The sequence below is a fragment of the Phocoena sinus genome, chromosome 5, assembly GCF_008692025.1.
Source record: "Phocoena sinus isolate mPhoSin1 chromosome 5, mPhoSin1.pri, whole genome shotgun sequence".
Classification (NCBI taxonomy): domain Eukaryota; kingdom Metazoa; phylum Chordata; class Mammalia; order Artiodactyla; family Phocoenidae; genus Phocoena; species Phocoena sinus.
In genome coordinates, this window is record NC_045767.1 from 109747679 (window position 1) to 109759822 (window position 12144).

General features: G+C 37.5%; 1 protein-coding gene across 3 annotated transcripts in view; it reads left to right on the forward strand.

Moving 5' to 3' along the window:
- Positions 1-12144, forward strand: part of LRBA (LPS responsive beige-like anchor protein) — a 753999-nt gene that overhangs the window by 278543 nt on the left and 463312 nt on the right. For all 3 annotated transcript variants that reach the window (XM_032633582.1, XM_032633583.1, XM_032633584.1), the window contains one exon: positions 10503-10611. In XM_032633582.1, the coding sequence (XP_032489473.1) occupies positions 10503-10611 (109 nt within the window). The remainder of the gene's footprint in view (positions 1-10502; positions 10612-12144) is intronic.

Genomic DNA, 12144 nt, shown 5'->3' on the forward strand with positions numbered 1-12144 from the left:
AGATAAGCAAGATGGAATAAGAAATGATGTGTTTCCTGGCTGAGAGAATAGTAGGGACAGATGTAAAGTGGTATAAAAATACAGGTATAATGTTTGAGAAAGCAGTCTTACCGTACAAAGGAGTAGCAAAATTTCTGGAGCTCTTGGGAAGGTAGTTAAAACTTTAAAAAAGTGTACAGTGATGATCAGATTTTCATTTCAGAAAAATGACCCTGATGAGGCATTGGCTGGAATAATGAGATTAATGGAAGGACATTTGATTGGAGGCTATTGTAAAAATTGAAGCCATGATGTTGAGTGCCTGAGGCACTGGAAAATGTTACAGAGAGAAACAGCTTTTAGAGTTATTGCAGAGGTAGAATGGACAGTACTTGGTCTATTGAAAGTGAAGGGTGATGAGGAAGGAAGAGTCAAATATGACTGGTATTTCTAGCTTCAGTAACTAGGTAAATAGCAGTGATGTTAGCAGTCAGGGTAGAGGAGGAAAGAATGCATGATCTCTGAATAAGGGACTAGTTTCATAAATTATGTTACATTCCACCCTCAAAAGTTCTCTGTATGATAATGGTGCACCATTAAGTAAAATAAATAGCTTTGTATAGTATGACTCCTTTATACATGTGTACATAAATATTTATATACACAGATACATATTTACTATATATGCACATGTATACCACAGATACCATGTATGTTTTTATAAGTTTAGAAAAATGTAAGGACAGGAACATAAACTGTTAATGGTTGTGTGGATTATTCTGAAAAATGGATAGCAAAGGGGGTTGTGGCCTTTCCATTGTTGCTTCATTATTTAAGTGTTGCATGATTTTTTTTTGTTTTACATCATATGTTACCTTTATGCAAAGCACCAAAACAAAACAAAGCAAAACAAGACAGTATGATCTGTCTATCTAGATATCTGTACATTGTGTCCATCTGGGAAAAAAATGGCAGGAAGGGGTGTTTTGGTTCTCTTCAAAATATAACACATTTTTTTCCCCTCTTCATAACTTTTTGTTCATGCTGTTGTCCACAATGACATTTCCTCTTCTTTGTGCTTTTGCCCTTGATTCAAGGCTCATCTTTATGCTCTAGCTCTCTGTTGGTGCTTTTTTTTTTTTTTTTAATCTTGAGGAGCTCATAGGGATCTTGGCTTCTACTGAATTATGATAGCACATGTATTCTTATGTCCTAATTGTATTTGTATTTCTTATATATAGGTACATAACAAATTCACACAAACGTTGCTGCTTGAAACAACATACATTTTCTATCTTATAGTTTCTTTGGGTCAGGCATCTGGGCACAGCTCAACTGGACCCTCAACTGAGAATTTTACAAGTCTGCAATAACGGTATTAGACAAGCTGTGTTCTTCTCTGTAGGTTGGAGTACTCTTATAAGCTCACACGGTTGTTGGCAGAATTCAGTTCCTTTCACCTTTAGGACCGACGTCTCCATTTTCTTGCTGGCTGTCACTAGGATCTGATCTCAGCTCCTAGAGGCTCTCCTAGCCCCTTGTCACATGGCCCTCTCATGCCATGGCAGCTTACTTTTTCAAGGCTGGTGGGAGAATCTCTTGTCAGCCAAGGTAGAGCCTATATAATGTAACATATCACAGGAGTGTCTATCCCATCATCTTTGCCATATTCTATTTCCTAGAACCAAGTCCAAGATTCTGCCCATGTTAAACTCGTGGAATGGGGTCATACAAGACCTTGACTCATTGGAGGTCACCTTAGAGTGTATCCACCTTAGCACATCTATTCGTATTTGAAGCTGGAGAGGACCTCAGAGTGTTCTCTTCCTCTCCAAGTAAAATATAAGGAAAGTTCATCTCCAGTGCTTAGCATCTTTATAGCATAGTAGGTATTGAATAGATACTTGACAGTGATTCAAAAGGCAGAGGGAATCGTGCACAAAAATGTTAATAGATGAGAGTAAATACTCAGAAAACTTATTCAGTTATACTGTGTATGAAATGGTTAAAGCTTGATATTTTAGGACATGGTGAAATTGAGAGCATAAATTAAATCTGGAAATATTACAGAGGAGATATTGGCAGTATTTGTTGATTGATTAGGGACCTGGAGGAAGGTGGTAGCGAAGAGGGAGGGACTAGAATAACTTTGAGGTTGCTTGTTTGGGGACTGAGAGGCTGGTGTGCCAGTGACTAATCAATCCAATTAATATTAGAGTGCTGTGAGGCAGTATATTGATGTTAAATTCACGATGTGGTTTTTGGTCTCTAGAGAGTAACTAAAGCACAAACCAATATTTCACATCTACACTATGAAAGCAGTTGCTTTCTCTATCTGTAGAGTCAGGAAGTTATTCATTAGCAGGTTTTAAAATTGCACTAGGGATTGTTTTTATCTATAATGCCTGAATGTGTACTGTTTACCCTAATGATGTTACCCAAAAATCATAGATAGGACATTGCATTAACTTCTAAAGTGACTGGGAGACAGTTTGGGGTTAATGGAGAGGGTCTGACAGACCTGGAATCAAATTATAAGTAGTGTATATGAACTTAATAGAGATATGGAAAAAGTGGTAGAAGAGCAGGAAGCCTTTTTATTTTCCTTAGGGATTTTCTCTTTTCCTTTCTTTTAATTATTGCTTGTTGTAAAACTTAGAACAATAGGGAAATATGAGGAGGAGGACACATAGCCTAACTTTCTAGAGAAGGGGGTGGAACGCTTTTTTTTGTAAAGGGTCAGATAGTAAGTATTTTAGACTTTGCAGGCCATATGGTCTCTGTCACTACTACTCAATTTTAGTATTATAATGTGATAACAGCCATAGATAGATAATAGTTATTAAACAAATAGGCATGGCATGGCATGGAATGGCTTTGTTCCAATAAAACATTATTAACAAAAATGGTTGGCAGGCCAGATTGGCTCACATGCCATAATTCTAGTAATTCTGACCTTATTCTCAATGACTGGAAATTTGGTATATTCCCTTTCATATTTTTCCCAAACTCATATTGTACATAATATTCTTCAAAATTTTTTTCCACTTAATAATATATTGTGGAAAAACTTCTGTTGTTAATTCAGAAGACTCTATCTCATTATATGATTGTATATTTTGGTTCTTTCAGTTTTTCACTCTTATTAAGTGTTATAGGGAACTTCCTTGTACACACACGCATCTTTCTGCACTTGTGAGAACATATTCATATGGTAAGTTACTAGGAGTGTAACGATTGCTTTGTATCAAAGTCTATGCATACTTAATTTATACATATTTTTAAAATTAATATTTATTGGAGTATCCAGTAGTTGATTTACAATGTTGTGTTACTTTCAAGTGTACAGCAAAGTGAATCAGTTATACATATACATATATCCACTCTTTTTTAGATTCTTTTCCCATATAGGTCATTACAGGGTACTGAGTAGAGATACTGCTCAATACTCTGCTACACAGTAGGTTCTTATTAGGTATCTATTTTATATATAGTAGTGTGTATATGTCAATCCCAATCTCCCCATTAATCCCTCCCCCCTCCCCTTGGTTTGTTTTCTACATCTGTGTTAATTTATATTTTTGAGAAAAATGTTGCTACAGGGACTTCCCTGGTGGCACAGTGGTTAAGAATCCACCTGCCAATGCAGGGGACATGGGTTTGAGCCCTGGTCCAGGAAGATCCCACATGCCGTGGAGCAACTAAGGCCGTGCACCACAACTACTGAGCTTGTGCTCTAGAGCTTGCGAGCCACAACTGCTGAGCCCACGCACCACAACTACTGAAGCCTGCACACCTAGACCCGTGCTCCACAGCAAGAGAAACCACTGCAATGAGAAGCCTGCACACTGCAACGAAGAGTAGCCCCAGCTCGCTGCAACTAGAGAAAGCCTGTGTGCAGCAATGAAGACCCAGTGCAGCCATAAATGAATAAAGAAATAAATTTATTTATTTATTTTTAAAAAGTTGCTACAAAGAGATGCAAGAACCCCATGGAATGTCTGTAGACATGCCATTGTTGATGACTGTTGGGTCTTACTTTTATAGGTGGGCCTTATCTAATTGCAGTTTAGCTACTCTTGCTGTTGACATAAAGAACATAATCGTAGCCCTGCCCATTCTATCTCTCCAGTTCCTTTAAAGAAGGGAGTTTAGAAGACTTTTACATAACATATTCCAGAAGACTCCCATTTCGATAAAATGAATCATTCTGTTGGTATTTATGGTAGGTGAATGGTATTATGGAAGCATTTACCAAGAATGGGTCAATCGTTTATATATTCAGGGTATTTTTTTGCAATGTTTAAAAGTGTATGATCATTACTAGCGTTCAGTATGAATCATTATATGGAGAGGTCTGTAGTATCACCAAAGTTAATCACCTGTTAAATTGTTGACTTCTATTACCATAAATTAGTTAAAAAACATTTTTTTATAGAGAAGATTTTTTAAAATATTAATTTTATTAGCACTTATTTTTGGCTGCGTTGGGTCTTCGTTGCTGCATGCAGGCAAGCGGGGGCTACTCTTCGTTGGGGTGCGCCAGCTTCTCATTGCAGTGGCTTCTCTTGTTGCGGAGCATGCGCTCTAGGTGTGCGGCCTTCAGTAGTTGTGGCATGCAGGCTCTGTAGTTGTGGTACATGGGCTTAGCTGCTCCGCGGCATGTGGGATCCTCCTGGACCAGGGCTCAAACCCGCGTCCCCTGCATTTGTAGGCGGATTCCCAACCACTGCGCCCGTCACCATGGAGGCCCCCAAAAATATTTTTTTATACAAGATGATTCATATGGTATATATTCTTTGGTGTGCCTTTGCTTAACACTGTTAGTGAAATTAACTTTCTTGTGCATAAAAGTAGTTGTTTCTTTTTAGTGTTTTATTATATGAATATTCCACCATTTAGAAAATTCATTTTATTCTTAATGGGCGTTTGGGTAGTTGCTAGTGTTTGGCTGTTATAAATAAAGTTGCTGTAAACATTCTGTTAAGTATATTTTGTGATTGTGAGAGTCCTAGTAGTTTCATATCCTTGCCAAATTTTGATACTAGAGTCTTTTTTTTTTTTAATATAGTGATTCTGGTGGGGTGTAGTATATTTTTTATGGTTTTAATTTGTATATCCCTGATGCTTAGTAATCCTGAACACCTCAACACCTTTTCATGAACGTTTTTGCCATTTGGAAATCTTTTGTGAGGTGCTTATTTGTGTATTTGGTTGTTTTTATTTATTGTGATTATTGCCTTTTCTTTATTTCTAAGATTTTTTTATGTATTTCAGATATAATTTCCTTGTTGACTATAAGTATTCCAAATCTCCCTTACTAAAGTTTGGTTTTTAATTCTCTTAATGTTGGCTTTAATAAGCATAAATCATTAATTTTATCAATTTTCTTCTTTATGGTATGTGTACTTTATATTTTGTTAAAGAAATCTTTATTTTAACCTAAGTCATGAAGATACTCTCTTATGTAATCTTCTTCTAGAAGTGTTTAGGTCTTGTCTATGATCCAATTAGAATTGATCTGTTTGTATGATTTGAGATAGTAGTCAAGATTAATTTTGTCCATATGAACGTCAGTTGATTGATGCAGGACCAGTTCTTGAAATACTCCATCTTCCTCTTATTGCAGTAAATATGGAATCTGGTGAAAAATATATATATTTGTATATTAAATATTTATATAAAATATATTTCCATATTAAATATTTATATATAACATTTATATAATTATTTATATATTAAATATATATATATATTTGTTTCTGCACATTCTTTTCTGTTTCATTGGTCTGTTCATCTGTCTTTGCTCCAATACCACATTAATTACTGTATCTTTATAATAAATCCTAATATTTGCTAGTGTAAGTCCTCTATTAGGATTATGATTATTATTCCTCCTCTTTTCCCTTCTTCAAGAGTGTCTCAGATATTCTTTGTTCTTTACATTTTCCTATAACTTTTAGAATAAAGTTGCCAAATTACACAGAAAGACCTGCTAAGATCGGGATTGGGATTCATTATGATGCCAAAAACTTGGCCTCTGTGCACTGGAACTGAATCGAATCTCAGTGACAGAGTTTTGGGTGAAGTAGAAAAGAATAGCTTTATTGCTTTGCCAGGCAAAGGGGGACACAGTGGGCTCCTGCCCTCGAAAACTCATTGTCCCAACCTAGGCAGGGTCACTGATAAGATCAGGGTGTGCGCAGGCCCCTTTAATCTGGTCTCTGGTAATTTCTTGATGAGCTTCTCTGGTACCTTTAATCTGGCCACTGGTGCTCTTCTCTGGAATGAAGAATGCCGACATCTTCCATTTGTTGGGGATTTTAGTTCTATAAAGAACACAAAAGATATTGTTCTGTATATCACTTGAGGCAGAATCAGGACCCTGCCCCAAAGCTGCACTATTGTTTTTCGGCAGCTCCTCCCTCGTATCTGCATCCTCTCCCTTCCCTGATTAGCAACTGCTTGAATCTCCCCTTTGGAACTTAGGGAAGGCCATGGAGGCTGGAGTGTGTTCCCTACAAACAAGGAATGGGGGACACAGGAAGGCTTCTGTACCCAGGAGCGCCAAAGGGTCCTGCTTGGTTTCACTATGAAACTTTACTATATTTGTTGGAAGAGTTTTAATCACAGTTTCAATTTCATTACTTGTGATTGGTCTGTTCATATTTTCTGTTTCTTCCTGGTTCAGTGTTGGAAAGTTATACCTTTCTAAGAATTTGTCCATTTCTTCCAGGTTGTCCATTTTATTGGTATATAGTTGCTTGTAATAGTCTCTTATGATGCTTTGTATTTCTACGGTGTCTGTTGTAACTTCTTTTTCTTCATTTCTAATTTTATTGATTTGAGTCCTCCACTTTTTTTTTTTTTTTTTTTTTTGACAATACGTGGGCCTCTCACTGTTGTGGCCTCTTCCGTTGCAGAGCACAGGCTCTGGACGCACAGGCCCAGTGACCATGGCTCATGGGCCCAGCCACTCCGCGGCATGTGGGATCCTCCCAGACCTGGGCACGAACCCATGTCCCCTGCATCAGCAGGCGGACTCTCAACCAGTGCACCACCAGGGAAGCGCCTCTCCACTCTTTTTCTTGATGAATCTGGCTAAAGGTTTATCAATTTTGTTTATCTTCTCAAAGAACCGGCTTTTAGTTTTATTGATCTTTGCTGTTGATTTTTTTTGTTTGTTTCTATTTCATTTATTTCTGCTCTGATCTTTATGATTTCTTTCCTTCTACTAACTTTGGGTTTTGTTTGTTCTTTCTCTAGTTCCTTTAGGTGTAAGGTTAGATTGTTTATCTGAGATTTGTGTTGTTTCTTGAGGTAAGATTGTATTGCTATAAATTTCCCTCTTAGAACTGCTTTTGCTGCCTCCCATAGGTTTTGGTTCATTGTATTCTCATTGTCATTTGGTTCCAGGTATTTTTTGATTTCCTGTTTGATTTCTTCAGTGATCTCTTGGTTATTTAGTAGCGTATTGTTTAGCCTCCATGTGTTTGTGTTTTTTACAGTTTTTTCTCTGTAATTTATTTCTAGTCTCCTAGCGTTGTGGTCAGAAAAGATGCTTGATATGATTTTAATTTTCTTAAATTTACCAAAGCTTGATTTGTGACCCAAGATGTGATCTATTCTGCAGAATGTTCCATGTGTACTTGAGAAGAAAATATAATCTGCTGTTTTCGGGTGGAATGTCCTATAAATATTAATTAAAACTATCTGGTCTGTTGTGTCATTTAAAGCTTGTGTTTCCTTATTTTCTGTTTGCATGATCTGTCCATTGGTGTAAGTGAGGTGTTAAAGTCCCCCACTATTATTATATTACTGTTGATTTCCTCTTTTATAGCTGTTAGCCTTATGTATTGAGGTGCTTCTCTGTTTGGTGCATATATATTTATAATTGTTATATTTTCTTCTTGGATTGATCCCTTGATCATTATGTAGTGTCTTTCCTTGTCTCTTGTAACATTCGTTATCTTAAAGTCTATTTTATCTGATACGAGTATTGCTACTCCAGCTTTCTTTTGATTTCCATTAGCATGGCATATCTTTTTCTATCCCCTCACTTTCAGTCTGTATCTGTCTCTAGTTCTGAACTGTGTCTCTTGTAGACAGCATACAGGTGGGTCTTCTTTTTGTATCCATTCAGCGAGCCTGTGCCTTTTGGTTGGAGCATTTAATCCATTCACATTTAAGGAATGATATGTATGCTCCTGTTACCATTTTCTTAATTGTTTTGGGTTTGTTTTTGTAGGTCCTTTTTTTCTCTTGTGTTTCCCACTTAGAGAAGTTCCTTTAACATTTGTTGTAGAGCTGGTTTGGTGGTGCTGAATTCTCTTAGCTTTTGCTTGTCTGTGAAGCTTTTGATTTCTCCATCAAATCTGAATGAGATCCTTGCTGGGTAGAGTATTCTTGGTTGTAGGTTCTTCCCTTTCATCACTTTAAATATATTGCGCCACTCCCTTCTGGCTTGCAGAGTTTCTGCTGAGAAATCAGCTATTAACCTTATGGGAGTTCCCTTGTATGTTATTTGTTGTTTTTCTCTTGTTGCTTTCAATAATTTTTCTTTGTCTTTAATTTTTGCCCATTTGATTACTATGTGTCTTGGCATGTTTCTCCTTGGGTTTATCCTGCCTTGGACTCTCTGCACTTCCTGGACTTGGGTGGCTATTTCCTTTCCCATGTTAGGGAAGTTTTCGACTATAATCTCTTCATATATTTTCTCGGGTTCTTTCTCTCTCTCTTCTCATTTTGGGACCCTAAAATGTGAATGTTGGTACATTTACTGTTGTCCCAGAGGTCTCTTAGGCTGTCTTCATTTCTTTTCATTCTTTTTTCTTTATTCTGTTCCACAGCAGTGATTTCCAGCATTCTGTCTTCCAGGTCACTTATCCATTCTTCTGCCTCAGTGATTCTGCTATTGATTCCTTCTAGTATATTTTTCATTTAGTTTATTGTATTGTTCTTCTCTGTTTGTTTGTTCTTTAATTCTTCTAGGTCTTTGTTAAACATTTCTTGCATCTTCTTGATCTTTGCCTCCATTCTTTTTCCGAGGTCCTGGATCATCTTCACTATCATTCTGAATTCTTTTTCTGGAAGGTTGCCTATCTCCACTTCATTGAGTTGTTTTTCTGGGGTTTTATGTTGTTCCTTCATCTGGACATGGTCCTCTGCCTTTTCATTTTGTGCATCTTTCTGTGATTGCGGTTTTCTTTCCACAGGCTGCAGGATTGTAGTTCTTCTTGCCTCTGCTCTCTGCCCTTTGATGGATGAGGCTGTCGAAACTTTACTGTCTTGATTTTCTATGAGTTGGCTTTTGTTTGGTTTTCATTCACTTGTTGTTGTCTCTTATTTTACCTGTTCACTGGTGATTTTTAAAAAAATATTTTATTGGAGTATAGTTGATTTACAATGTTGTGTTAGTTCCTGTGAATCAGTTATACATATACATATAGCCACTCTTTTTTAGATTCTTTTCCCATATAGGTCATTACAAAGTATTGAGTAGAGTTCCCTGTGCTATACAGTAGGTACTTATTAGTTATTCATTTTATTATATAGTAGCATGTATATGTCACATTCATTTGTGATTAAATGTTGGACATTGTATTTAATAATGCAGGAAATTGTATTTAACAGTCTCTAGATGATGATATCTTCCTGTAGAGAGGATTTCCTTTTGATTTTTGATTAACAGTTAAATTAGGTGCCAATTATTTTAATTTAAGACTGAGCTGATTCAAAGGTGGAATTTTTAAAATCTTTGTGAGAGTTGCCTTATTTACAGTTTGCCTACTCTTATCTCGCAGCCCTTCTAGGTCTTCTTAAAGCCCAGGCTTTTACAGTGAGTCTACAACACTGTTCTTTATGTTGTTTTTTTTTTTCTTCTCACCATATGAGATTCTGAAAATTTTGTTTAGTTATTTGACTGCCAGTTAATCTACGTGCAAATTCCATAATGTTGTTTGAGGGTCTGTTTTCATGTTTTTGAGAACTGTTGTCTGTTTCCTGGGGTATACTTGGACTCCTTTTGTAAGCCTTGGTAAACTACTAGGATTACTCTACCTTGACAGGTTATAAAATTCAATTTTTGTCTCCCAGCTCTATAAGACTTATAACAGCTCTGTTTAGCTTCTCTATTCCCACCTGTGAATAGCAAATGTGTCGGTGGGAAAGGTCATGCTGAACATCTTCTCTAGGATCCTGGCTGTTTAAATCTTGGCTACCTTGGAAACTCTCCAATACCTTAAAAAAGATTAAAAGATAAATTTAATCTAGCATTTTCAGTTGCTTTTCTTGGATAGTTTGATAAAAGCGAATCTGCTGTTGCCAGAAGGATAACTTTTGGCTGTTGTGTTCTTCAATTATTTAGTGTAAAATAACGGTCCTTCATTTGGTGTGATGTCAGAAAAGGGGAGTAAATGTTCTTTGCTCTCCCAAGTAATAAAATACATCACCTTTGAGCAATGAATAATCATATATGTCATGTGTATACATATATTTATTTGATGATGTTTATCTCTTTATAGGTTGCTTAGTCAAACCATGAAGGATCACCTAGTAAGAGTAGCGAATGAAGCTGAATTTATCCTGAGCAGGCAGCGAGCAGAGGATGTTCACAGACATGCGGAATTTGAGGTAGGTTAAACCTAGGAGTGGTGTGAGGAAGGTACCATTTAAAAATGTTAGTCATGGGAAACTGTGTAGGTAAAATGGCAGCATGGTCTTAGCAAACATGTATTATCAAAAAATTAAAAATAAATTTGCGAGAGAATCATGGGGATTCTAGGCAGATAGTGCAAGACTCTGTAGCCTTGGCTTTGATAGTTTTCCAATAAAGTAAATAGTGAAGGATTTTTGCCCTCTCTTGGCATGACAGAGCTAGTTAACTGGAAATGAAAACCCCTATGGTAGATGAGATCCTTTAGGTTTCTAGAGAGAAGCTGAACAAGCGGCATGAAGTTTCTTTAACCTTGAGGTGGTAGCTGAGGAAATGAGGGAGAATACAGCTTTCTTCTTGGATCCTCACAGGGGCGACAAAGTGAAAGACCCATCCTGGGCCAGTGCTTGTCTCAGCAGTTGCTTCTGAACATGTGTAACAAACGTGAATTCATAGAGGAAATTAATGGTGTTATAGCTGTATAAATTACAAAAATTCACACTTAAGGAGAACTAGAAGCATTTGACAGGAACATTTGTTAAAAATTTGGAAAAAAAATTTAAAAAGCACCATCTGGGTTCTTTCTAATATATTAAGAGGGGATAATTCACATGTTGCTGATATTTCTCTGGTACATTAAAAATGATGAAAACCTCTCCCAGTTCTTTTTTTTTTTTTTTTTTTGTGGTACGCGGGCCTCTCACTGTTGTGGCCTCTCCTGTTGCGGAGCACAGGCTCCGGACGCGCAGGCCCAGCGGCCATGGCTCACGGACCCAGCCGCTCCGCGGCATGTGGGATCCTCCCGGACCGGGGCACGAATCCATGTCCCCTGCATTGGCAGGCGGACTCTCAACCACTGCGCCACCAGGGAAGCCCCCAGTTCATTTTATACACCCTTCATAGTATGAAAAAAGATACTGGAAAAATAAAACTGTAGAAGACAAATTTCAGTTAACAATATAGTCACAAAATTCTAACTAAAACTTTAACCAACATAATCCAACAATGTAATGAAGGAACTATACAACTGACTCTTGAACAACAGAGGTTTGAACTGGGGGGTCCACTTATCAGCCAGTATTTTTTATTTTTTTATTTTTATTTTTTTTGTGGTACGCGGGTCTCTCACTCTTGTGGCCTCTCCCATTGTGGAGCAGAGGCTCTGGACGCGCAGGCTCAGCGGCCGTGGCTCACGGGCCCAGCCGCTCTGCGGCATGTGGGATCTTCCTGGATCGGGGCATGAACCTGCATCCCCTGCATCGGCAGGCAGACTCTCAACCACTGTGCCACCAGGGAAGCCCATCAGCCAGTATTTTTTGATAGTAAATACTAGAGTACCACAGAGTCTGCGGTTGGTTGAAATTATAGATGTGGAGGAACCTTGGATATGGAAGGCTGACTATAAATTATATGTGTATTAACCTCCATGTTTTTCAAGGGTTAGCTGTATAGTGTAGACTGCTTATAATTTATTTATGGATGCTAAAGATGATTTGGTATTAAGATATCTA